Source organism: Xiphophorus couchianus, chromosome 10 (assembly GCF_001444195.1).
Source record: "Xiphophorus couchianus chromosome 10, X_couchianus-1.0, whole genome shotgun sequence".
NCBI classification, from domain to species: Eukaryota; Metazoa; Chordata; class Actinopteri; order Cyprinodontiformes; family Poeciliidae; genus Xiphophorus; species Xiphophorus couchianus.
The window spans coordinates 8,264,850-8,289,047 of record NC_040237.1 but is presented as its reverse complement, the minus strand read 5'-3'; the positions used below and the strand labels follow the sequence as shown (position 1 = coordinate 8,289,047).

Sequence of the window (24,198 nt, the reverse complement as noted above, 5' to 3'; positions counted from 1 at the left end):
TCTCAAAGTAGATAATTGAATTTATTACCAGGACTGAACCATGTGACGCTCATCAGCTGGTTGGAGATATTAAATTAAAACCCAAGAATAACAAGCACTGTGGGTTTTTAAGCTCATTGACAAACACAGTGGTGTGTGGCTGTGCAAAATATACTAAAACTCTCATCAGTGCTGGCTAAAGAGAGAAATATTGGGGAATTATGGTTTTTTGGTTTACGTATTTACCGATGTAAAGTTAAATATTTGAATTTTAAAAAATGCTCTTTAATATTTTGTAAACTGAATATGAGGAATCCAGACCACCCAGACATAATTGTTTGATATATATTTGTATAAAAACACGATTAATACACTTAACTGAGTGACACAATTTTTTTCAGGGATTTTTGCCTTTAACAATTTCATAGTGGCTGCAGCTCATGCCAAGTGAATAAGCTTTCAATATGTGCATTTTATTTATTTCTGTTTGTTACTTAAAGTGTCCTAAATGTGTCACTCTCCTACTCTTCAGAGATGCATATTCTAAAAATCCAAATGAGAACAGTAAAAACAAATCCCAGAGTAAATCAGGACAAAATAAGTTGCTTGGAGACAAAATTCATGTTATTGACTTGTAGTCTTAATTCATTGCCCCCTGGTGTCAGATTGTGTTCTTGGCAAACTATGAATGTTTTCCCATGTTCTTGTGTTACTACATAACACTTTTATGTCGTTCTTTGGGATTTTATATTACAGAACTATAGAAAATGCTGCATTTTGTGAATTTCAAGAAAATTAATACATGGTTTTGAAAGAAAAATACTTGTAAAAATCTAAAAATTGATGAAGTCCATTGTGACAAAAATACATCAGAATACACCGGATAATATTGCCCACCATAGTTTAATTAAACATGTACTGATCAAAGTTATTAATAATAATGCTCATGGTAAACAACACATCCTCCACTGTTTTGTAGCATCTTTTCCTAACTGGGTGCTACGTCATGCTGATCAGATTTCTTACTGAAGAATTTAAGGACATTTTTATGAAAAACCACAGTCTAAGGCAGCTAAAATAAGTAGACAATGAAACAATAGACCAAAACATTACACCAAGGTAGGGTAGCTAAAACAAAGAGGCAAAGCTCACTGTGAAGCTCTGTAGGGCCGAGATAAGCTCCACATTTAAGCAATGATTCCTTGTAGCTCTTATTCAAACTGGCATATTGCTTTTCCTCAGGGGATTTAGGATAGTTTCTAATGGTACGTTTATCTTGTAGTGAAAATGAATGCATGTCTCTGCACCTCCAAACCTGAATTTGATTGATCATAGTATCAGCATAATTAAAAACGAACCCCCTGGAATTTGATGCAGATCTCAACAACTTGATTAAAACGGGAATGCCTCATCTGTCTTGGTTGAGGAACCTTGTGTGTACAATTATTATTAAAAACTGCTGAGGTCTTGACCTTAATTACCATGTCCTCTCCGCAGACGGAATATTTCTGAGGATTTTACTGAAAGAATACAGCTTTTGTTATGTTTGAGGTGCTTTTGCTAATCTGTACATACAGAAACTTGCAAATGTTGAGGTTTAAATCTAATCGGCGCTTGTTGGTATCAAGAACCAGTAAACAACCTCATGATTGAGGTTGCATCAGTAAAATATTTTAAATCTGGTTTCAGTTAGAAATCTTTATCTGTTTCACAACTATTACATAATGTAGCTATAAAAAGTTGCACTCGCTTTTCTATCACAGATAGAAACTTCAATGACTATTTATTGTTGTTTAAAAGTTGTTTTCTTGGCAAGACTTAATTTTACAAATTACGGTAATTAAAGTCTGAGACCAACGATGTTGGAAATCAACAATCCTTCATCTAAATCCCAACTCTCTCAATTAGAGGCAGCCCATGATGGATGTTGCTGCCAATTGTACTGGACACCAAGCTTGACAGAAATTGTCTTCATGTAAATCCTATTAGTCCAGATGGTTCCTCTCTTTTTAGCCTTTATTTAATTCTTGACAGCTATTTTCTAATGATATGTTGAGATAAACAGTATTTGGAGAAAGTTTATTTACCACTGAAATTTTACCTTTGGTAAATATAAACAATTACTGGTGTCTTATTTCCCATTCAGTTATAAAAATATGTCACACTTCAATAGCAGCATCCTTCAAGGGCACATTTGAAGACTGATCACATAGAGGACTCATCCAAATGCAGCTTTCACATTTGTTCTTTTATTGTTAAAAAAAAAACCCTAAGTACTCACAGTGTGTCCTTTGGCGCCTCACACACCCCTAATTCCTTGTGCGACTGCATGAGTTTGGCTGACAGTTGACAAGGGCACAGAGAGGACTGTAGTGTGTCTTACTTAAGTACTTTATCACATTGCAGTACAGACTTCAGTGCATTTTCCTGTCGTTTTATGTCATAAATAACACATAAAATGCATAATGTCGCATGAGCTTCACTTGGTGGGTCTGATTTTCATGTTCCGTTGCAGTGTTTATTGGCAGAAGATAAAAGTTATATCTATTGTAGTTTATATTTCTTGCATGACTCAGCAACATTTCATATTCAATCGGCCAGAAAGCTACAATCGCTGCTCCCCTAGTATTTACTAATATTGTACACCTTGAATGGACTAGCTTGTCAACAAATGAGCAATTTTCCCTTGAGGACCATTCTATTCTATTCTATTCTAATCTATATTTAAAGACTTTCAAATAATGCAAAAATAATATTTTCATTTTGAAACATCTCTGTATTGATGTTTTAACTGTGGAAGAGTTCACAAAGTAATATTGAGTGCAAAAGGCCTGATTTTCAGTCCGACCTTTCATGTATCTTGGCATACTCTCCACCACTCCATGACTGCTGTTGGGTTCCAGCGATCACCTGATCAGTGTGATCTAGTGAGCTAGTGCTGGAATTTAACAGACTTTTACAAACCTCTCTTAAATTTTCTAAACTTTTACATGACAAGATTGTTCATTAATATTTTTTATTATTATTATTAAGTCCACACCTGAAAGCACTGATGGTGCATTTGTTGTAATGAATAGGATTATTTTAGAATATCACAATCACAAGTTAACTGCAGTAAGACACCTTTTTGGTGTGTGTCAGAGACTGACTCAGCTCATTCCTCTTAAAAGTAGTAATCCCTACAATCTGCACTTTGTCGGTTTGCTGTTTTTCCTACTTATTTCCCTAATAGTTTGGACAAAACCTTCAAATTGGGTGGTTTATCTGCAGGAGGTCAGTTAATGAGAGAATGCCTTTGCCTCAGTAATTAGGAAAATAGCTGCTGTTTTTCTGCTTAATCCAAACATAGCTTCCAGTACAAATATCAATTCTGCAGGATCAGTGGCTTCAGGTGATTTTTACACTGAGTCTAAGTGTTCAGAAGGCTTACCTAAGGTTCTCCCTTTAGTACTGACCTGACCCAATCTTGGCCTCTATCTGGAGCATGTTCCCACATGGGATAATTATGGATTTCTACAGGAAGAGTTCTGTTTGTGTTATCTGACAAGGTAAGCTAGTAGATCCAAAACCTCTGTAACTACATAAAAGAATATCAAAGCCCTGGGAGTGTGTTTGGGGTTTTTTCCAGTAAAAATGATCTTTTACTTATCATTTTCTGCGCTCCGGCTGAACAAATCTGACCTACGGATTGTTGCGTCTGCTGACGTGGTTTAAAATCATGCAAACAAATTGTGTCATTTGGGGAGAGGGTATTGTTAACAGGTTTCACATTTTTGTAGGTCTTAAATGAAATGCATTACATAATGGTTTACATTTGTATATTTTCTTTAAAACTGTCAGTAAATGAGTAGATTTTTGTATCAAAAATATTCTTAAGGTTCATCACTGTGCAATATTTGTACTTTGTACGGGTATTGCACACACCCACACATACACCCAAGGGAATTTAGACAGGCCAGTTAACATAACATGCATGGTACTGGGAGGAAGATGGAATAATTGGACATCAAAGTCCTTGCAGAAGGTCCCAGGCCAGGAATTGTAACCAGGACCTTCTGACTGTAGCCTATATCCACAGGCAAGGGCCCTGTGGATATAGAAGACATCAGCAACTGTAGAACTCTGCTCAACTCATTAACTTATCAAAGACTTACCTGTTCTTCCCCTCTTTTCTCTGCAGCATCTCTGTGGGTGTGGGTTTCTATGGCAACAGTGAGACCAATGATGGTGTTTATCAGCTGACCTACTCCCTGTACAATGCCAACCACACCCTGGGTGGTGTAGACAGCCTGGTAAGTTCGACACTGAATCACTTGTATTGATGCCACACAATAAATAGCTTAAATTGCTTCACAACAGAGCTAGAATAGACAGAAAACTCTTGAGTAGTTTTAAACTGCAAATGAGGTAATTTTGATTCGCTCAGACACACTTCAGCACAAACGCCTGAGCAAGGATGAAATCTCAACTTACTATGTATTTAAATGTTTTCTGGTGTTTTTTATAGCTTTGATCTACTGTGCGAAAATTGACAGCCTGTCAACACAAAAAGCTCACCTCCGGCCACTGTAGCCTCAGCGCAAAACAAAGCGTTGCACTCACTCCTGTTTGTCTTGTGTACACATGATGCTATTTTTACCCAGCCATCACTCAGATGTCTAAATGAAGGTTACAGCTTCAAAATTTCCTATTATAGTCAAATCAGCTTTTGACTAAGAAATATTTTCCCACAAAGCTTTGTCCCACAAATATGGCTAAAATTTATATTTGTAATATAAGGTCTTCTGAGCTGTTATTAAACAGAGCTCTTAGAACTGTCTCCTGTTGTCTGGAGAGTAAAGTATAACGTGGTAAAAATAAATAGAAAGTATGAATTTTTTTAATGTTAAATATATGAATCCAGTCCAAATACTTTGGAATCACAATGTGAAATGCATTCTACAGTTGATACACACATGCACACACGCGCGCGCCTTCATATCAAGTGGTCCATTAAAATCAAAACCAAAATACTTCAGATTTGGAAGTAAATCTGCAAGGCTTCTCATTGGGACACAGACAATGGGGAAATAAAAGTTAAAATCTTTGAGAACCATGTATTTTATTTATCCACCTAAGGATTAGACACTGATTTGTGACAGATAATACCATTAAAACAAATAGAAGTTTGCATTGGGGGTCTGAAAACTTTTGCTGTTTATTCTGTTTTGTAGTGGGGGAAAGTAACTTTAATAGTGCTTTCCTTCTTTTGGTAGTTTATAACCAGCAACTATTCTGCAAAAGTGTCTTCCCAGGCATTGACCCGGGGCCCTCTGGCTGTCGAAGAGCTGGGATTAAGTCTCCATCTGTGTTAATGGAGATTAATGTGCTTCTGTGAGAGCTACTCAGTGCTACGACTCAAAGCGGCCTTGGTGGTAAACACTTTGCAGCGAGAGTGAAGAGCCTACAGCACTCTTATTTTGTAGCTATTTTGTGTCATGTTAGGACATTTAACTGCAATGGCGAGGAAAAGTGAGCTGAGATTTTATTAGAGTTTCAGTCCCATCTTCCTGGCTATTCATAAAAAATGAAAACTGAAAATATGTTTGACAAGTTGAGCTGATGCCTTTGGGATTAGTTCCCACTTTACGAGCATTAACCAGTAGAAGCCACTGATTTACCCCACTTCTGTTTTTCATATGACTGCATCCTAAGCTTGCATTAGACAGAGGCATGGATCTCTTGCATCTCCAAATTGCATCCATTGATACTAAATATCGCCATTGAAATTTCTAGACTCTTCCCCCATTTTGTCCTCAGTGCCACTTAAGCAAGACATGATAATCGTTACCACATAGACTGTTTGGGATTTGTGAACTTGTGCAAACATATGAAAGGCCAAGGTGGCCTTTATTTCTCACGTGCACACATAAGAGTTTAGTCCCGTGTGTGTGTGTGCATGAGTGAATTTGTTGCATGCAGCTATAGACTGTTAAGGAGTCTAATTCTTGAGTTATACAAAGAGCCCAGTGTGCCACACACAGCTCCCGGTCTCCCCACACCTAATCAACCATGATCCCAGGAGACAAAGCCCTTTGATTTGGAAGAACAAGAAGCAATGCTAGGATGCCTGATTGGCAGAGTCGGGAACTGAAATCAGTATTGAAATCTTTTGACAATGAGGTCCAAACTCCTTTCTGGCCCACACAAATGCCTTTTAGCCCAACTCCAAGAGAGTTTAGAAGAGAGTTAGCTCAGAGAAGGACAGAATAAGGAAGAAAGACTGTTGACTGTTTGAGTTGAGACGGTGATTAGTTACGGTCTGGAATATATGCTTATCATGTGTCTATCTGAGAGTGATTTAAAGAAATCCCCAGCTTACATCATCTTAAACAGGAATGTTAGATCTGGAAAAGCCATGATTCTTTCTATTCACTGTTAAAGGATTGATGTGACATTAAAGGAGTTTGGCCATGTTAATAAAAACTCTTTTGTTTGAAGATGGGTGTAAGTAATCGCCCAGTGGACTGGGTTGACGTCTGGGTCATTCACTGAGTATTCAGCTGGAATGCAAATACAAGCTATATGTTCCTTCACACTGTTTTTTAGCAATTGCATAAAATAGAGTATGTATATTTGTTAGGATTATAGGACATTTCTTGCTCAAGAGATCAAACTTTCCCTTGTCCATCATGGATGATCGACCATTAACAAAGTAAAGACAGAGCCAATCAGTATAGAGAGGATGGTGAAACTGAATTTTCAAGATGCTAACTGGAGGCCTGCTATAATTACCAACAGCCTTGGCTTTGATATACAGCTCAGTCTGCAATGTATTTTTCCTGCTTATGTCACCACCTTGACTCTAGTTAACTGAACTGTACCACAAGGTGCAGCTTCTTTATGTGTAACCCATAGTGGAAGGATAACTTCTCTTTTTGAATTCAGGACTAAAAAATTTATTTACATTGGGTTTTCAGCTTTGAGTAAAAGGAGGGATCATGATCAGGAGAGGCTTTGCTTTCTGTATGTGGCATATAAATAGATCTTGATAAAACTCAACTCTGAACTAGTGAATCTAAGCTTTTTTCTAAGTTGAGGGTCATCTTGGACATACCTATGTTCAAAACCTAGAGAAAAGCTTAACTGAGCTGCTCATATATTTGCCTAACCTTATTTTTAATAAGAACCACTGCATCCTCTTTCTATTTTGTATACTTTAAGTACATAAATAGTGGGATGGATTTAAAATAATAATTGTTCCCAAGTGGTAGGTGCGTTTAATGAAACAGTGTACCCACTGAAAAGAATCGGGTGTTAAAATAAACTAAGATGTATATACACCCAAATAATTTTTTTTATAAATGTGTCCCAGTGTCTTCTGCAGAGATACACAATATATGATAGATGTGCATTTATGAACTCTGTGTTATTACATGAAATAGTGTAAGAAAATTGATTTACAGTGGGCAGTGGTGTTATAAAGCTCATAAATCACGTACAACAAATTCTGGTAATTTTTTTACACAAAAACATCACTTGGGAAAACTCAAAAACGATTGACTTAAAGCATATTAGTTTTTCTTCAAGAAACCCTAACCACCCGTTATGCTAATTGAAAAATAACCTCTAAAACTTTCATCGATAAGTTTCAGGCAAAAATAAAAACATAGATTTTTAGAAAGATGCACTGCAAGCCAATGAGACTGGTCTATCTTCATATAGGACTAAGCTGCCCAAGTACTTCCAGCCCATGTTCCATTTCATGCTCCAACTCCCACATTCAATATTAAATGAGGAAGCTTGGCAGTAAAGCCAACACAATAAATTAAAGCTGAAGAGAAGTATCAAGCTGTTTCTCGATTTCAGATTCAATGACGCTGAGAGGAAACAAAATATCTTAAAAAATCTAGTTTCAGTTCAAATGTCTCATTAAATTGTGTTGCTCATTACACTTTATCATCATTCTTTTCTTAGGCAAGAGTAACAAGAGTTTGTTCATCATTAGTTTGTCCAACATTTGACCTTATACATGGTGTCAAAAAATCCTTTGTGGTATCATACTTAAGGTAAAATGGTTTTTACACAAAACAACATTTTATCACGTATTAGGGAACAAAGTATAAATAAATGTGACACAATGACTCCACGTGAAAAGCAAAACTTTAAATAAAACCCATTTATCCATCTTTCTCAAATGACCTTCAGCCAATATCTGAATTCATAATGTTGAAATGCCCTTTTTTTTTCCAGCCTGAGGTAATGTGTCATTTATCCACGTTTTGTCATCTTGATCTTTTTCTCCCTTTGGCAAATAAGCATCCTCCAGTAAAAAAACAAAAAGCCTTAAACTAAACTGCGAAATATTTGTGTAGAAAATATGACAGGAAAAGAGGGCTTCTCTGTGGCCTATAAACATCAGAGTGAGATAAAAACCGGGCTAAGAATCCTATCTTTAAGATCGGTGCACATCACTTACACAGTGAGGATTAGACCCAGACAGAGAGTAGAGATTAGTCAGATTGGCTAGTTCCCTAAGGGTTTCAGATAAAATTCTCATTCTCACACAAGCAGCAAGGATCAGATACATTCCTACATTTCTGCATCTGCAATTTTCATCTCTCCAGTCTGCAGAGGGAAAAGTATCTGGGAATGATCAAATAAACTACAAAACACTACAACCTTGAATATAGCAGCTGCACCTTGGGTTGTCTTGTTATTTATTTGTTCAGTGGTCAAAGGATGAAATGGAAACAGAAAAATAAATGTGTGATACGAAAATTGATTTCTTGTTGTACTGCATCACATCTCTGCTTAACATTAGCCTATATGGAGAGAAGAATTGGAAACTGTATAACAGTGGCATAGCCATTAGTCACACCACTGTGTTTTATTTGAGCAAATTTTCTTCATCCATCCATTAATCTGGTTTATTTGGGGTTGGGTTGTGGGGGAACCAGTGTGAGAAGTGAGATCCAGATTTCCTTCTTTCCAGCCACTTGGGCTCGCTCTTCTGGAGGAATGCTAAGGCCTTCCCAGGCCAACTGAGAAACATAGTCCCTCCAACGTGTCCTGGATCTTTCAGCCTAGTGGGGCGTGACCGAGCTTCTCACCCTCTTGAGAGCCCAGATAACACATCAACTTCTTCTATCCATGATCTTGCTTATCATAGTGATAAGCAAACTGCAGTGGGTCCTGATATCTACTTACTTGCATAAGGTGGGCGAATATGACACCCAGAGGAGGGTGGGATGTCTGTTTGGCTGGGGGTAGCTGAAGAGGAGGGTGATTAGTTTGTTCCTGAACTAAATCTGTTAAAGACTGTGTTCAATTCATCAGCTCTGTCCAGAATCCCATGTATCTGATCCTCCTTTTGCTTGGAGGCTGTGATCTTCTTCACCCCTGACCAAACATCTGACCAAACATCTCTGACATTGTTCTTTTGGTCTCTTTTAAAATTACATTCACCAATAAGGATTTGTGAAGTCATATTTGTGGAAGCTTATTGGTCACTAGCCAGCCAGCTCATTTCCTTCCTCTTTATTCTAAGCTTCAGTTTTTCTTTTTTTTTGTTTTTTGTTTTTATTTTTATAAAGTGTGGTTCATGTTGAAGACAAACCCAGTTAATTACTTCCGACCAACCTGTCCTTGTTTCAGCTTCAGCAAACAATATCCCCGACAAACACAAAAACAATATATGTTGGCACCCGGAGCTGAATGGAGGCATGTATTACCCTTTTTAATTATCAAATAGCAGAATGTCTCAGTGACTGCTATTTCTCTACAAACAGCTTCTCCCCCTGAGCAAAACATATAGCAATTAACTACCAAATTGATGGGTAGTGTTCATAGAGTATATGTTTACACCCATATGTGGGATAATGATGTCCTTGGCAACGGATTACAATAGTGTAATTCATCACATTAAATGCCTGAGCTTTTGTTGTTGGTTGACTTAGAAGACCATACTTTCACCTCATCGAATGAATCAGATGCTGTATGGTTACAGGCTTAAATAAATATACAAAACAAATGGCTTTGTAACAATACATTTTTTTAATTCTTTGATTGCAAAAACATCAAAACCACTATTTCACCTTTAAACTCTCAAAAAGGTATTTATTTAAAATAGACACCAACGCTTAGTGTTACATCTCTCCCACACTGTGCCTTCCCTTCAGTCTCGTCCACTCTTTAACACAGAACCATCTCATTTTTAAGATCATTCTGCCTTTATCCTTTTTCAATATTTCTAAGGCTGAAGGAAGTAGTCAATAATAAATGACAGCTTGCACCCCCAGCATCTCTTACAAACTTGAAGAAATGTTTGCACAGTTTAAAAATACATTAGATGTGGCAAAATTATATTTCCATTTGATGTTATCTGAGATGCTATAAAATTTTGTAGAAGTGTACACATGCCAAAGAGCACATTAATAATGATATTTATTTTGATGTTCATTTTTATTCTGACTATTGAAATTAAAAATATGCTCAGAGGCATCACAGTGGCCTAACCCCCCCCCGCTCAAATACAGATAGTTTTATCCTGAAGGGTTTTTCAAGTGTAACAAGGGAATGACCCCACAGGAGCAGCTATTCATCGGGTGGTTGAGTGCACTGCTACAAGCAACAGAAAAATCTATATTTAGACTTTTGTCCTCTCTGCAAGGGAACAATGTACAGCAGAACAGTTCAGTAAGAGCAATAAATAAAACTATTAGAGCTTTGAGTTTGTATGGTTTAGGATTGAATCTTCCTAAATAATATTCTATTTTGTTCAGCAATTTTTTTTTTTTTTTTTGCTCTTCTTTTCTCCAGGTGACAGGCACAATGGGCAACATGAGGACTGGCCTCCACCAGCACCTAGCAAGGCTGGATGAGATCTTTGCCACAAGGGGCGACTATGTGCAGACCTTGCAGTTCATGCAGCAGATGGCGGACAACGTGATCAAACAGCTGCTGGGGCTGCCCGACTGGGACCAGGCCAAAGTGGACCTGGCGACCATCGCTGATCAGACTGCAAATATAGAGTACTACAGGTGAAGACAAAGCCAAAAATACATGTCTGGCTCATTAAGTGGAGGGAGGGGAGCTTTTGTTGTTACAGTGGCTTGCAATTGTTGGTGTATCCTGTGACATTTTCTACATTTAGGTATTTTCTTGGAATTTTATGCAATTTACTAATATTAAGCAGTGGATAATTGTAAACTGGAGGGAAAATGATACGTGATTTTCAACACTTGCTTTTCAATACTACTTTGCTTTGTGTTGCTTTGTCACATAAAATCCTAATAAGATACATTAACATTGCTGGTTCCAAGATAAAATGTGAAAACCTTGTTTATGTTTATCATGGTAAGGCACTGTATATGATAAAATGTCACCTTTTCACACCTGAGAGGACATATTCAGAGTGTGTATCTTCCTTCAAATTTAAAATTCTGACTCTATCCATGAATATTACACAAAGTTGCTGTATAGGCAAATTTATGCAGAGGGCAAAAGTTGAGCATGCATTTTGAAAATGCAGGTCCATTACAGAACATTTTCAGAATGCAGCTATTTGTGTCCAGGGAGTGAGCTGCATCTTCATACTCTGATGTCCAAGCTAGGTGAGCTGCGAGGAATTTATGTGAGGAGACTTCCAAGCATCAGTCAAAGTCCCTGCAGACCAGGAATGAAGCATTACATGTTTATGAATATTAAATCTGGATATAGTCCTTTGGTTCTTAGAGAAGCAAATATGATTCACCATATGATATCAAGTTTCTTTTTATAACTGCAATCCCTGAGCAATTCAACCACACAATTATATATCTAATTTATGGGTTGGGAGTGAAATCCAGCATGTTATGACCCGGATATATCACTTTGTATTGCATAATGCATGATTTTACATGGATGCATCACCCACTAATTTAAAAAGTGGCTCTAACATGGAAACTAACTTACCAAGCACAATGTGTGGAACTCTAATTATTTTAGATTATTGGCCATTCTGACATCAGTCAAAAATATTAACAGTTTTCAGAATATTTGAACCTCGTTATAGGATGTGACTATTTTACAATATAATAGTTCAATATTACTTGGACCCTTGCACGTATCTTGTGTTATTGCTTTTTGTCACAGACATTTTAGACCATCTAATTTTAATATCATATAACAAAAGTTTGAATAAACTTAAAAAGCAGTTTTAAAATGATTTTTTAGGTTAAAAAAAGGCATCCTAACTAATCGCATCCAGGCTTGAATACTGCCAGAACTTAAGAATCATAAAATATTATTTTTATGATTCTTAAGTTCTTATGTGGTGGAGCAGGGGATGAGCATGACCCACATAAGGAGGCCTTAGTCCTCAACGCTGCTGATGCAGGTTTGATTCCCGGCCTGATGACCTTTGCCGCATGTCTTTCCTCTCTTTCAATACCCTACTTTCCTGTCTGAGCACTTTCAAATAAAAAAGGCGACTCGAGCCAAACAAAGAATCATAAAATAACTCAAACAGGAACTGTCTGACAACATGAGGTAGGCTGAAGAATTTTAAGAAGTAGCTTAAGTAGAAGGTTTGTTGTATACACTGAGGAAAGCAGCTGCTATTACCTTTTCATTAACTTTACAGGTCATGGACCTTAAATATTCTGTCTGTTCTGAGAGCATTTTTAGTCACAGGCCCAGTGGCCTTTCAGCATTTACAGACATGCTGTATGTTTGTATTGATCTCTAAGGTGACTCCTCTGCTATGCAGATAAAGTAGTGCCATGCTAATAGGGTGGGCTATCTTGGTGGACTGACACTACAGCTCTCATTAGGCTTGTTTTTAACACTTCATCCAGATAAACAGTTCCTGGAAGGTTTTATGTGTTTACATGAATGTGTAAATGGACGCACTGGTACCGAGCAGCAGCATTTCCAGAAATCGTTTCGTAATGCTTCGAAACAATTTAGATTGACTTACAGCGCTGGTGTAAAATTCTTCGAATCCACTGAACCTTTTCACGTTTTATGATGTTACAACCATAAACTTTTATCTATTTTATTGGGACTTTATATGTTGGACCAATGTAAAGCTGTTCATATTCATGAAGTGAAAGGGGGTTGATGCAAATAAAGATCTTAAAGTGTGGCTTTCATTTGTATTAAGCCCTCCTGAATCAATACTTTGTGCAACCTATGCGAGTTTGTCTCTCCTAGTGCCACACATTTAAAGAATGGTCTCAAACTCCAGTCCTCAAGGGCCAGTGTCTTGCAACTTTTAGATTTCACTCTGCTTCAGCAAACCTGGCTCCAGTATTAGCTCATTAGCAGAACTCTGAAGAACTTGAGTGGATGCTCTTGAGGCAGTTTAGCCATTTAATTCAAGTGTGCAGGACTTGAGTTGAGGACTGCAGTTTGAGACCATAGCCTTAAGGCACTTGGTTGGACTGGATTTTACGTATTTAGGGCTATCTATCAATAAAAACCCTTGAAAATGCATAAACATTTGTAACAGGACAAAACTTTTTTGTTTGCAGCTTTTTGTAATAAAGCTTTCACATTTTCCTCCCTCTAACCAAAAGTTTCTTAGAAAACACTTTTTTTGTGATGCTTACATGAACTCTCTCCACCCCCTCATGCATCTGTGCTTTCCCAGTCTGACTAATTGGATTAAGGATGACAGAGGCAAACACGGTGGCACCGCAGTGCCTCCCATGTCGATGCATCAGCTTCTCATGCTTTACGCCATCAGTGAAGGAAAAGATTAGACAAGGGCGAATCAGTGGAAAGGTGGAGGTGAGGGAGAAATGAAAGGCTAAGAAAGATAGGGGAGGCTGGGATAACATGAAGATCGGGAAAAAGATTAAACAGAGAGGGGGAGGAATAAATAAAAAAAAAATACGTACATAAGAAAATCTGAGGTTTTGTTGAGTAATGAGAATGCGGGGTGGTGGGAAGTAAGTGAAAAATGGAAGAGAATATCAACACACTGCTGAAGAAGGATCAGAGCAGTGGAGCAAAATAAACCCTGATGGGAATAAACAGACAACAGCGGCTGACAGGTAGGATAGATTGATAGATCTTAGTGCAGGAGTGAAAAGTGTTTTCTTTCTTATTTTCATCAGAACATTCAGCCATATGGATTCAAAGGGATTCATAATTAACCAGCTGGACAGATTCTGTTGTGTACATCTGCAACTTGATTACTTTTCACAGAACAGATGGTTTTACTAAGGAAGACAAAGCTGGTTCTCAAACACACACATTCACAGACCCCTGCTATGTTATGCATGTCTACTAATGTGAATGTTCACATTCACATCACATGCCCTCTTTCGTTTATCTTCCACATCTTACTATCTAACAGACCCAATAGAAAAATGTCCGTTTTTTTCCAGTTTAGACTTTCTTTTTGTATCTTTGTAATTATGCTGGCAGATTGTGTTTGAAAGTTTAATCAGACATGGGTAACTGCATGGTTTGAAAACATTTTGGTTTCTACATCTGCTCAAGAAGAATCGAAATCCATTTGTTCAAATAACTGTTTCTGCTGCTCTCTATGGAAACCTGAAATCAGCATGTTGTCTTGTGTTTGAGCAGGAGCATAAGCTTAATATTGAGGTTGTGATTGTATTTTATCCCTTTTATTTGTATTTCCATCTATTCATTTTACTGACTTTACCAATATATGTTATTATTCCACATATTTACTAAAACCTGCTATTTATCTCTCCTTAAATTTCACAAGGTTATTGTTTTGTTATGCGCTATTCTGACTCTAACAAATTTGAATACCTATGCTAACTTTTTTAATGCTGTCATTTTTAAATGGTTATGGATACTATAGATGTCCTTTGTGAACATATATTTCCTTAATATGCCCATTCAATAGGTAATAGATAATCAATCAATCAAATTTTATTCATAGAGCAGTTTAACACAGTCAGGTATAACACAAAGTGGTCTACAGAAGGCAAAATCAATCTGCAAAGCACTGATAAGCACCAATGGCTTTGATTTCAAGGGGAGGCTACTATTCTAACAATGTTTTAGCATATTAACTCTCCATTTCTTGCAAATGTGCTTTTATTTTGAGCCACACATACCATGACGTTTTGTGGGATGGAGAAACAATAAACTTTAAAGACTTGGAGTGTCTCTTTAAGAAATTCCCATTGTATATTTCTACTGACATCCATTCACTGGCAGAAGTTTAATTGTTTTCTTCCGCTTGTGTCTCAAGATGGCTAACCTACCTGTTGCTCCTCATCCTGGACCTGATCATCTGCCTGCTAGCCTGTCTGGGCCTGGCCAAGCAGTCACGCTGGCTACTCACCACGTAAGTCTACATGCACTGTAAAATTGCTACTTTTACATGGTCCATCTTTTTGTTTTGGTCGTGTGTGTTGTTCTCTGTTTTAAATGGTAAAGCACAATCAGTAAGATAGTATGAAAAGCTCACTATATAAGCTACATAGCAAAATGTGAGACTACCTAACTAGTTAAACAGAAGCCAAATAAAAGGGAAAATTGTTTTCAGCTGTAATTGCAATGCAAGTTTAATTTGCTGAAATGTTAGAATGTCAGCACACAAAGTTAACTTTGAAAAGAATCTCTTACAGATTTTAAATTCTATAGTTATATGTAGCTGCATTAAATAATATCTACATTTCATAATCAGTGGAAAGTCAACCTGATTGACAACTACTGTTTTTTTATGTTGAGGGAGTTGATGGTCAACATACCAAAACAATTGTTATCTTTATGGGGCATTTACTTTTTCACAAATGATGATTTGAATAGAGTTTTTCCTGTAAAAATTTAAATAAGATCTGAGGGCTACCAGCTGTTAGCACTGTGGTCTCGCAGCAACAAGGGCCTGGGTTCAAATCGCAGTCGGGTCTTTCTGCATTGAGTTTGCATGTTTATAACGTAGTGTAGGGTGCAGAAAAAAAAGTCTAATGAAAATGCATTTAATGTAGCTGGATCTTGAAAGGATATTCAGTGCATCTCTAGATGGAAAGAAAGAAAGAAAGAAAGAAAGAAAGAAAGAAAGATTTGATTTTTAACACCACATTTATTTTTCAATAAAAATACATTTTGACAGCATTTAGTTCATTCTTTCATTCAAACATTGAATTGAAAACTAGCTTTCTATCAAACACAGAACATATGACATTATTAAAACACCACAAAGAGAAAAATACTAGAATGGCTTGAGTTAGTCCACTTTGACATATACCTATTTCGGCTTAGATAGTCCAACTGGCCTGAAGGATTTTATCTAGCAGGTGCTTTTGTTCAGTAAATAGGGCCATTACCTTAGAAGTACCCTGGTAATGGCCTCAACGCATCTCACAGTTGCACAATTGTTCCTTAGACTTCGACTTAGACTTAGACTGACTTTGTTGTCATTTTCAATGCACAGGGTGTATACAGAACGAAATTTCGTTGCATACGGCTCAGGATAATGTTTGAGGTTCCAATGTTGTGAGTAAAATAAAATACAGTATAAAATATGAATATAAATCTAAATATAAAATATAAAGTGCAGGACTGACAGTAAAATAGAAGTTATTTAGCTCTGTACATGTGCAAGGTATAAAGTGGAGACCAGTTTTTGAGTGCAGTCCAGTTAAGAGTTCAGCAGTCTGATGGCAAGTAGGAAAAAGCTGTTTCGGAACCAGGTGGGCCTGCACCGGATGCTGCAGAACCTCTTTCCAGAGGGCAGCAGGGAGAACAGTCCATGGTGGGGGTGTGAGGGGTCACTGACGATGTTTCGGCCTCAGGACACGCATCCTGCATCGATGGTTGACCTGACACTTCGCCGTTTTGCCTGAGCTGGGTGTGGAAGGTTGTTGCCGAAGCAGTTTCTCCTTGTGTGCCTTCTTCTCACTCACATGAGAGTTACCGAACTCTTTTGCAAGCTCAACCAGGAAGTCCACCCTTCTCTCCTGCACCCCAATGCATGCCTGATAAAGCACATGTGCATTCAGTGCTGCCATGTCAATCATGTTTGCCAGGTTTGCTGACCAGCTGTCACATAGTGATGGAACCTTGGTCACCCCCCGCAAGATTATGACTGAAATAAATGCCATTAGTTCTTGTGAACTAAATAGGTGAAGCAGTCACCTATTTATCCTCCACAGCACAAAAGGCTGCATGCAAATTTGCATGTGCAAAGTCTCCCAGATTTCTTTTGCTTACACTTTTTGCATGATTTTTTTGAGGTGGATCAACACAATTAATTTGGTTAGTTTATTTCTAAACTGTCATGTTATACCCTCTTAGCTTTATTTCAAAGAGAAACATTACTAATTTCTTTTAGAAAAACCTTTGCATATTTTTTGAAACAGATTGTATGTTTTGCAAACTCTATGTACATTTGGCAAAATGACCTGGATAATGCAGCACAACATCATGGATCAGCTGCAAAAGGTAACATCTCTCCAAAAACACTTCATGTATGCTTCAAAACTAAACTGAAGAGCATTACCTACAGGAGAGTCTACTGTAGAGCTGCCTCCATCATAGATCGCACCCACCCCCAACATGGACTATTCACACTCCTACCTTCTGGCCTGACGGTCAATGGCCACATTTACAATTGAAGAAGGGATGCTAATTTGAGCCATCAGAGTCGTCAGGGTGGACTCCGGCCTTTTGGCCCTGTTGAGCCGATATGGGAAGGACTCGAAAACCGAGCCATCCTAGTGTTAAGTTATTCATCAATGAAAAGAACATAAATTCTGCTTTTACTCTATGTTTTACCATCAGAATAAACATCCTGTCGACATTTTCCCCCAAAACACCATTTAGTTTATTTCTTCTACTAATATAAATGGAAAATTTTGCCTGTCCAATAACAAAATTTAACAAATTCCACTTACTAGATTCCTTTTTTGTATAGCCTGCACCGAATATAAACGCTACTTCAGACCAATAGACACCACATTTTTTAAAAACATCTTCGAACAAGAAAAACAACGGTGAAAGTCTTTTACACTCAAGAAACATGTGAAAAATAGTTTCTACTTCTTCACAAAAAGGACATAATTCATGTAAATCTTTTCTAAATTTAACTATAAAACTGTTAACACTTACAGCACCGTGCAAAACCCTCCACTGAAGGTCGCTTACCCTCTTACTCAAAGGGGGCTTATAAAAAACTCTCCATATTGGTTTCTGATTATCCCCGACTTTAAACCTGTCTCTCCAAACAGTATCAGTTCTTCCACTAAATTGTTTCTTATTCAACCCTTGAACAACCAGTTTATACAAACATTTTCCAATCAATATACAAAAAACAAAATCTTTTTGAGCGATCAAGAGATGGCCCGTCAATTCTGAGAAATCAATGTTCAGTCCCATTTCTGGAAACGGATCCGTAGAATCAGGGAGTTCTTCTCCATTACAAAAGTCCACCAGCATCTGCTTTTCATCCAAAGTCAATTTTCCAAGCCAGAGATCTAAAATAGTCCTCATGACTCGAATCGATTTCAATCCAAGCAAAGAAGCCGTCGCTTCTGTGTTTTGAAGTCCTGATCCAGCCGTCTCCACAATGTGTCTTAACTTCAGAACTTTTTTCTGCAGCAGTCTTCTGGACAATCCGACTCTATCTTCTAACGCCAAACGTGCTTCGAAAATTAAAGGTTCCTCTAGAAGCCAAAACAAAGATACAGTTGGTTCTAGTCTTTTCCACTCAAAAATCGTCCACGCTCTAAACAAACTTTTATAAAACATTGGCATTTCATACAACAATAACATTTTACAATTTAACAAAAACAAAGAAACATCTAAACCAAGACCTCCTACTCTTTTCAAAATAATACTTGTTATTGGTTTCCACAAAATATCCTCCTCCCTCCCCATGAGATATTTCTGAATAAACTGTAACCTGAACGCAGCAGTTCTGCTCTCTAGATGGACCAATCCTTGTCCACCCTCCTCTTTAGGTAAGAAAAGCACAGCCTGGGAAACCCAATGTTTGTCATCCCAAAAAAACTTAATCATACAAGATTGAATTTTAGTTAGTAATCCAACAGGTGGCTCCAAACATGCTAACTTGTGCCACAATAAAGAAGCAATTAAATTATTTATAATGAGCACTCTCCCTCTATAAGACATCTGCGGTAGCAACCATCTCCATTTCGCTAACCTACCCTCCACTTTCTCCATCACTCCCTCCCAGTTCTTTTTTTCTGTGTCCTCATCTCCCAAATATACCCCAAGATATTTCAAACCCCCTCTTTTCCATTTTAAACCTCCTGGAAGTTGAGGAAGCCCACTAAACCAGCTTCCTATAGCCAGAGCTTCACTTTTAGCCCAGTTGACACGAGCAACTGACAATTTACAAAATAACTCGACAATTCTACCTAAATGATTCACTTCTTCTTGATTTTTAACAATAATAATGACATCATCAGCATACGCTGATAAAGTGAAAGACACATTACAACTTGGAAAAACCAGTCCCTCAATATTTGACCTGATTTTCTTTAACAGTGGTTCAATAGACAGAGCATATAACATTCCAGACAACGAACAACCTTGTCGAACACCTCTTGTGACTTTAAAAGGTTTACATAAACAACCATTAATTTTCAGTACACTCTCAATGTTCTCATATAGAACCATAATCTTGGCAATAAAACTAGAGTCGAGACCAAACCTTTCCAACACCCTCCACAGGTACCGATGCTCGACTCTGTCAAAAGCCTTTTCCTGGTCCAAAGAAACTAAACCAGCGTTACATCCCAATGATCTGGAGACGTCCAAAACATCTCTAATAAGAGAAATATTATCAATCATCGACCTGCCAGGGACACAGTAGGTTTGCGTTTGATGAACAACCTCCTCCATCACCTTTTTCAGTCTGTTTGCCAGCACCTTTGACAACAGTTTATAGTCTGTACACAACAGTGAAACAGGTCGCCAGTTCTTAAGCTCCTGGAGATCACCTTTCTTTGGTAGCAATGTGAGAACTGCTCTCCTGCAGCTCTGTGGTAGAAATCCTTCAGCAAAACCTTCCTCAAAAACCTCCAAGAGGTCAACGCAGAGGTCAGACCAGAACGCTCTGTAAAATTCACTGGGAAGTCCATCGATGCCAGGTGCTTTCCCACCTTCCATACTTTGCAAAGCAGCATGAATCTCCTCCAAAGTCATGGGCTCTCCCAACTCCTTGGCAAAATCCACAGAGACTCTTGGAAGATCACTGCAGAAGTCGTTGAAACTGTCTTCATCCTCGCTGTATTCCGAGCTGTATAGATCCGCATAGAAATCCGCTGCTCTCCGCCTGATGTCACTGTCTGCAGTCAAAAGAACATCCGTAGTTGATTTCAAACCATGCATAAACTTGCTCTGTCCTTGCTTCTTTTCCAAAGAGAAGAAAAACTTTGTCGGCGCGTCCATTAAAGCAACTTTCTGAAGTCGGCATCGAACCAGCGCTCCCTGTGTTCTTGAGCCCAGCAAATCAGCTAAAGCAGCTTTTTTCGACTTGAGGTTCTCAAACTGACCTCGATCTCCTATGGATTGTGCAGAAGTCTGCAACTCCACTATTTCAATCTCCAGATCTCTAATAGACTTGGTTAAACTAGATGAAACATTGACAGTGTACTGTTGACAAAGTTCTTTAATTTCAATTTTCCCCCGATCCCACCACTGCCCTAAAGATGCAAAATCCTCTTTTCTAGTTTTATGCATACTCCAGAATGCAATAAACGTTTCTTTAAAATTAGTATCCAATAACAAAGCAGTGTTAAAATGCCAATAAGCAGATTTATGTTTGATATTTGCAATAAAAGCACTACAAGAAACCGAAGCATAATCTGAAAAACTTACAGGATGGATACTACAGTTTTGAAAAATTCCAAAATTATGTCTAAAACTATATATTCTATCCAACCTAGCCGCAGAAAAAGAATTATCTGTGTTTCTAGCCCATGTATATTGTATTTTATGAGTGTGCATTTCTCTCCATATATCAACCAATGAAAATAAATCAATCAAATGTTTTAAGAACGTTGTCGAAGCTGGATGAGGTTCAAAATGATTCCTATCTAACTGATCATTTTCTGTACAGTTAAAATCTCCACCCAAAAAAAGAAAATCATCCGTGTCACACTTACACAAAACATCTTCAAGTTCATGCAACAAACCAATCCTCCCTACTCTTGTATTGGGAGCATAAATATTTACAAACACAATATTAAAACACTCATATTTTGCTTTCACCACCATTAACCTACCCTTGATTACTTCCTCAAACTGATAAGATACAGGTAGAAAATTTTTCGAAAACAGAATTGCAACTCCCCCACTGGCCTGATTTAAATGACTCAAAATAATTTCTCCTCCCCAGTCCCTCCTCCAATCTATTTCATTTAAACAATCACTGTGTGTTTCTTGTACCATTAACACATTTATACGTTTTAAATTCATTAATTCAAACACGCTGACTCTCTTCTTCGCATCTCTGGCTCCATTCAGATTTAAAGTAGAAACTCTGAAGTGGCTCATTATCAAAGATAGGAGAAAAAACACTAAAAGAAAAAACAAACATTTAAACGTCAAACTCATCGTTGTTGTTGAATTCTTGCTTAAGTTTTCCAATTAATTTTTTAACCTGTAAACTTCTTTATCATTGTATCCCCCTTTTCTTTTATTGTTCAACTGAGATCTCACATGCATGAAAAACAGTTTCTGGTCAGGAAAAAAATCTTCCACTTTTACATTTTTCATATTCTTAGTAACTTTTAAAAAATGTTTTATATTTATCACACCATAACCTTTCCTTTGTTGACTTTGAACAATGGATTTGCAAGATGAGGCCAAACTATCTTCAGTCCAACCTTCATCTTCACCTTCCTCTTCTTCATCTATATTACTTTCTGACTCTAGAACTTTTCCAGAACATTCTAATTCCGTATCTCTTTCATCATTTTCCGTTTGAGACCCAATAATACTTTCAGACAATTTCCTTTTTTGAGAAAATTCCAAGGCATCTTCCTCTGGTGTCTGACTGCAGCCCTCATCTTCCATTTCCTCAGTATCTGTTTCCCCCTGAAGAGATTTTAGTAAACTCTGACTCTGTCCCTCCTCACTGTTACCTTCCTGCCTTTCCTGTGAATCGTCCACCGTTTGACTTTTCAGTATTTGTTCTCCGTCCTCTAACACACACATCTCTTGTACTTCTCTTTCCCTGTGATCATCTTTTTCAGGCGTTTGCCCTTCTGTTTCTACTGTCACTGCGTTCCTTGAGTCTGAAACCTCAGCTTGATCTGTCAATTTTTCGCTTTCTTTATTTTGAGTTTGCGCTGAATTATCAGGAGGGAGATTTTTTCCAGGACACACCCGAACCAAGTGACCAACTTCCCCGCAACCAAAACACACCAATGTGCCCGAGTTTACATAAATAGCATAATCAAACTCGTCCACTCGCACATTAAAAACTAAGTTAAGTTCTTCATTCTTTTTATTCAGGATCATGAGGACCTGTCTTCTGTGCAAAACAACGTGCTTCAGCTGCGGTGATTTACAACCCGACGGCATTTTTCTAATCGCGGAAACAATTTTCCCATGTCGCGACAGCTCTCTCACCAACAATTCGTCACTGATAAACGGCGGTATGTTCGCAATCGTGACTTTTTTCGCTGGAGTACTCAATGGGGAAACGGACAAAAACACATCGTTCACAACAATGCCTTTTTCGATCACTTTGTTTGCCTTCTCCACGCTGTCAACAAAAATAACCACCGCGCTGTTCATCCGAGCAGCAGATTTAATGCTGCTACAACCTACAACTTCTCCCACCGCCAAACTACATTCCTCCACCGTCATAGTAGGACTATTAGGTATTATCTTTAAACCATGTTGCCTCGTTAGTTTTGTCAAGTCCATGTCCGGCATTTTGCGCCAAAAGGCCAAAATGCCGGTATGACACACAGAAAAATAACCAAAAACACGTAATATAACTCCACAACCACAATATTTAAAAAACAATATCCAAAAACCCCCAATAAAGATAGGGAAAACAAAGTTAGAAAATCCTCAATCTCTCAGCCCACTCACCACACGCTCCTCCACCAACCCCCAGCATGCAGTGCGAAAGAAAGAAAGAAACTTATCTCTTGTAGTAGTTAAACACACTACTATCGTGATAAAGTTGCTTAATTACATATAGTATGCAGCAGAGGAAGAAGAGATAAAAAGAGGTTTGTAATGATTCATTTTAAACTGGGGCAGATCACAGGAGCGGGTGTGGGGTTTCTATATCTTCCCATGGGAAATATTCTGTGTACAAGGCAGCTAAGCCCTGGATCATATCCATGTACAAACACGGCTCAGCTTGCCCCGTCTTATTTGACCGTTTGCCTTTCAGTGCTGCCAGCAGGAGGCTGAACTATCTCAGAGTGTTGCCGTCTCAGTGGCTTTGCTCTACAAATTGAACCGGAGAGCTGTGAGGAGATGGGAGCTAGGCCACTAGATGTTATCTACAATATAACTTCCTGAGAATTGTTATTCCACTTAAACACTTGACCTGCTTTAGACATGAATTAGAAAATGTCTGACAGAAGCAAACATGGCAGATGTTTGCAGTGTCATATGGTAGACGATTAATTATTTAGCTTGGTCTTTTAAAATGTTTTTCACATTAATATTTAATGGATTTGATCATGTAGAAGTGACAGGAAAACAAATAGATTTCTGACACACATAAATCTATGTATGTCTTCTCTGTGTGTTAAGGCACAGAGTAGCCTTAACATGCTTCTCTGTGCATGTTAAGGCTGGCCCTATAGGTTATTATTGCACTGGAATTATGTGCTAGATATCAAGTTTGATTTTTATTCTTGGCGTCTATTGTTCATTCTGTTCTCAAGAAGGCGTTTTCAAGAAGACAGTAAATCCATTGTGGTCTAAAATGATTTGACTGAATGCTCCTCTGTCTTTTTTAGGCAAAGTGGGCTGAAGTAAACTTGCCCTACTAACCACAAAGACCCCTATCCCTCCTCCCACTTTACCCTTTAACCCCAACACAAACACAAGGCGAGTTAGTGTCAAGAGTGCCTGCCGTCCCAGTGGAGGCTCTCCTCCAGTGGAGTGGAAGTGGTTGGAGCCAAATTACACTCTAGAGGGCTACTAGCTCCTTGTGGTGCTTTGAACTGCCTGATTGGGTGTTGCTGAGACATAGAGAATAACAGCTTTGACAAGATTTTCAACTCACATGTGAAACAGGGAGGGACAACCGTAAACTTTGCT

At 38.0% G+C, this 24,198-nt stretch overlaps 1 protein-coding gene across 2 annotated transcripts in view; it reads left to right on the top strand.

Annotated features, from left to right (window-relative positions):
- ttyh2 (tweety family member 2) overlaps window positions 1–24,198 on the top strand; it is a 61,879-nt gene that overhangs the window by 21,811 nt on the left and 15,870 nt on the right. For both annotated transcript variants that reach the window (XM_028030123.1, XM_028030122.1), the window contains exons 3-5: window positions 4,160–4,271; window positions 10,780–11,000; window positions 15,182–15,277. In XM_028030123.1, the coding sequence (XP_027885924.1) occupies window positions 4,160–4,271; window positions 10,780–11,000; window positions 15,182–15,277 (429 nt within the window). The remainder of the gene's footprint in view (window positions 1–4,159; window positions 4,272–10,779; window positions 11,001–15,181; window positions 15,278–24,198) is intronic.